The sequence below is a fragment of the Raphanus sativus genome, unplaced genomic scaffold, assembly GCF_000801105.2.
Source record: "Raphanus sativus cultivar WK10039 unplaced genomic scaffold, ASM80110v3 Scaffold1359, whole genome shotgun sequence".
Lineage (NCBI taxonomy): Eukaryota > Viridiplantae > Streptophyta > Magnoliopsida > Brassicales > Brassicaceae > Raphanus > Raphanus sativus.
In genome coordinates this window covers 7,501-10,000 of record NW_026616671.1, presented here as the reverse complement: position 1 = coordinate 10,000, position 2,500 = coordinate 7,501, and the positions used below count along the sequence as shown (strand labels likewise).

The 2,500-nt window shown below is 36.5% G+C and overlaps 1 protein-coding gene across 3 annotated transcripts in view; it reads right to left on the bottom strand.

Annotated features, from left to right (window-relative positions):
* Nucleotides 1–2,500, bottom strand: part of LOC130504100 (zinc finger BED domain-containing protein RICESLEEPER 2-like) — a 3,787-nt gene that overhangs the window by 217 nt on the left and 1,070 nt on the right. The window contains exons 1-3 of one of the 3 annotated variants that reach the window (XM_056998690.1): nt 1,211–2,500; nt 794–1,121; nt 593–699 (exon numbers count right to left, since the gene is read on the bottom strand). The exon at nt 1,211–2,500 is cut by the window's right edge and continues 1,070 nt beyond it. In XM_056998690.1, coding sequence (XP_056854670.1) covers nt 623–699; nt 794–1,121; nt 1,211–2,500 — 1,695 coding nt within the window. In that variant the 3' untranslated portion in view covers nt 593–622. Of the gene's footprint in view, nt 1–451; nt 700–793; nt 1,122–1,210 lie in introns of those variants that run through there. The other 2 variants (XM_056998688.1, XM_056998689.1) reach the window with 2 other exon arrangements.

The following is a 2,500-nucleotide window of genomic DNA, read 5'->3' as shown; positions in this document are numbered from 1 at the left end:
AACATAAACATTTACTAATACAAATACTAATAAGATGGAGAGAAAGGAAAAAACTTTTTCAGAAACATAAAAATACATGTAGATTTCTGTTTTGACCTTTGAGTCATATCTTTCTTGTTTATATTATAGTTTTGTACGTGAGGAAAAACTACACATGAAAACGTAGAATATTTTCAGAAACATAAAAAAAGACATGTGTATCTCTGTTTTGACATTTGCTCATATCTTTCTTGGTTATACTAGAGTTGTGTACGTGAGGAAAAGCTACACATTCTACAAATATTTGTCCACCTAACGATACACATACTAGTATAAGTATATTAATAAACGTTCATGTTTCTTCCACCTAACGCACATGCTTATTTCTAAAGACAAATCTAAGTTTTTTGTCCACTCGTAAGAAAGAAGCCCCTGTATATTCTCATGACATTTGATTTGCAGGTTACGTAAGTTCTCTAAACATAAATCCAATAAATCAAAGAAAAGAGCATGAAAGCAACAAATTGTAATAGTTCAAAAGTAACACCAAAAAAATTCCAAGCTGAAAGTCAACAAACTTAAATTTTAAATGAAAATAAGAAAACCAACGAACTCAACTGAAACACTAATGAAATGATTCTCATCAATCGTCATCTTCTTCATCAACAATGGATTCAAAGGATGGTAATGTCTCATCATCAACATGTTCTTCATCTTCCTCTACATATATGATCCAAAATGAGTTAGCTAACTATAATAAAGATCAGAAAGCATGATAGTATACGTAATTAGCTGTTTTCGCAAAGGTTATTACCGTTTTCGTAAGCTTCAAATCCCTTTAACCAATTCCGACTACATATCAGTGCTTGAACATGTTTAGGTAGCAGACGACTTCTGTATTTATTCAACACTCGAGCCCCAATGCTGAAAGACGATTCAGACGCCACAGTTGTGATAGGAATGCTAAGAAGGTCACACGCCATTAAAGCCAAAGCACCAAAACGTTTCGAGTTGTCTTTCCAATAATCCAGGATATCCAAACTCGCAAACACCTTCCCGTCTATAGGTGGTTCTTCAAGGTACATCTCAAGTGGTGATTTCCCACTGACAACAACATTTGCTTTGCAGAATGAAAAGAAGTCCTGAAAATTGTGTATTAAATGTTCTTCAAGAGTTGATTAAATCAATATTTAAAGTGAGTTAAAAAAGTCAGAATCAAAAACAAACTCACATCATAGTTGCTGAAATTTCCACTTTGTTCATCCTCTGCAACTTGGTCTTGAGCAGCTTCATGTGTTTCTGCAGAAGGAGAAGTCGATTTGTCCTTGTTCTCGTATGCGCTAAACAAGGTTTTCAGTTTATCACGCAAATGTTTCATCTTTCCTTCCAAAGAACTCTTGTCAACCTTACCGAAACAAAACTCTGCAAGTTTTAGTTTCAGACGTGGATCAAAAACTGTAGCAATAGCAAAGATGTCGCTGACTTCTTCCCAATACTTTCGAAACTTTTCCTGCATCGGTATGACCATTCTTCGGACAACATCATCTCTACTTGTTTCATTTAATGTCAGCCAGTCTTGAATCTTCCATACTTGCATGAAATACAAGTTGGAAGTAGGATATGTCGATCCTGACATGAGGCGAGTAATCTCATCAAAGGGCTTCAAGAAATCACTCATCTCCCGCAGTCTTCTCCATTCATCCTCGCTTGGGTGAAACTTGTAGTTCTTCCCATCAATAATTTTGAGATGACCAAATGCTGCTCGATACTTCAGGGCTATGTCAATCATTTTATATGTTGAATTCCATCGTGTGGTAACATCCAAAAGCAACCCAGCCTTCTCTGTAATACATACAGATTCAACACACTTAGCAAAGAGCAGCTCGCGAGATTCAGATGCTGTGACAAACTTGATACTCTCTCTGATCTTATGCAATGAACTGCCGATTACTTTGAGTCCATCTTGAACAATAAGGTTGAGGATATGCGCAGAACATCTGACATGAAAGAATTCCCCACCACAGACCAAATCATTTCGCAGCACAAGTTGAGATTTCAAGATATATTGCATAGAATCATTATTTGTAGCATTGTCAAGTGTGACTGAAAACACTTTTTTATCAATACCCCATTCTTTCATTTCATCAAGAATCTTCATAGCTAACTGAAAACCTGTATGTGGAGGCGGTAGAGCACAAAACACAAGAATCTTGTTCTTCAATTTCCAGTCTCTGTCTACATAGTGTGCAGTCAAACACATGTAACCTTCATGTGTGATTGCCGTCCACAAATCAGAAGTAAAGCTAATCCTTCCCGGAAGACTAGCCAATTCTGTTTTCAGAATATTTGTCTCAGTCTGATAGAACTTGTAAACATCTTTTGCAGCTGTGTTGCGACTGATAAACTTCACATCTGCATTCAAGTACTTCCAAGTAGATCTGACCCTCTCATATTCAACGTATGAAAATGGTAAATCATGCTGGATGATACACTTTGCTACCATCAGACGGAAAACAGTGTG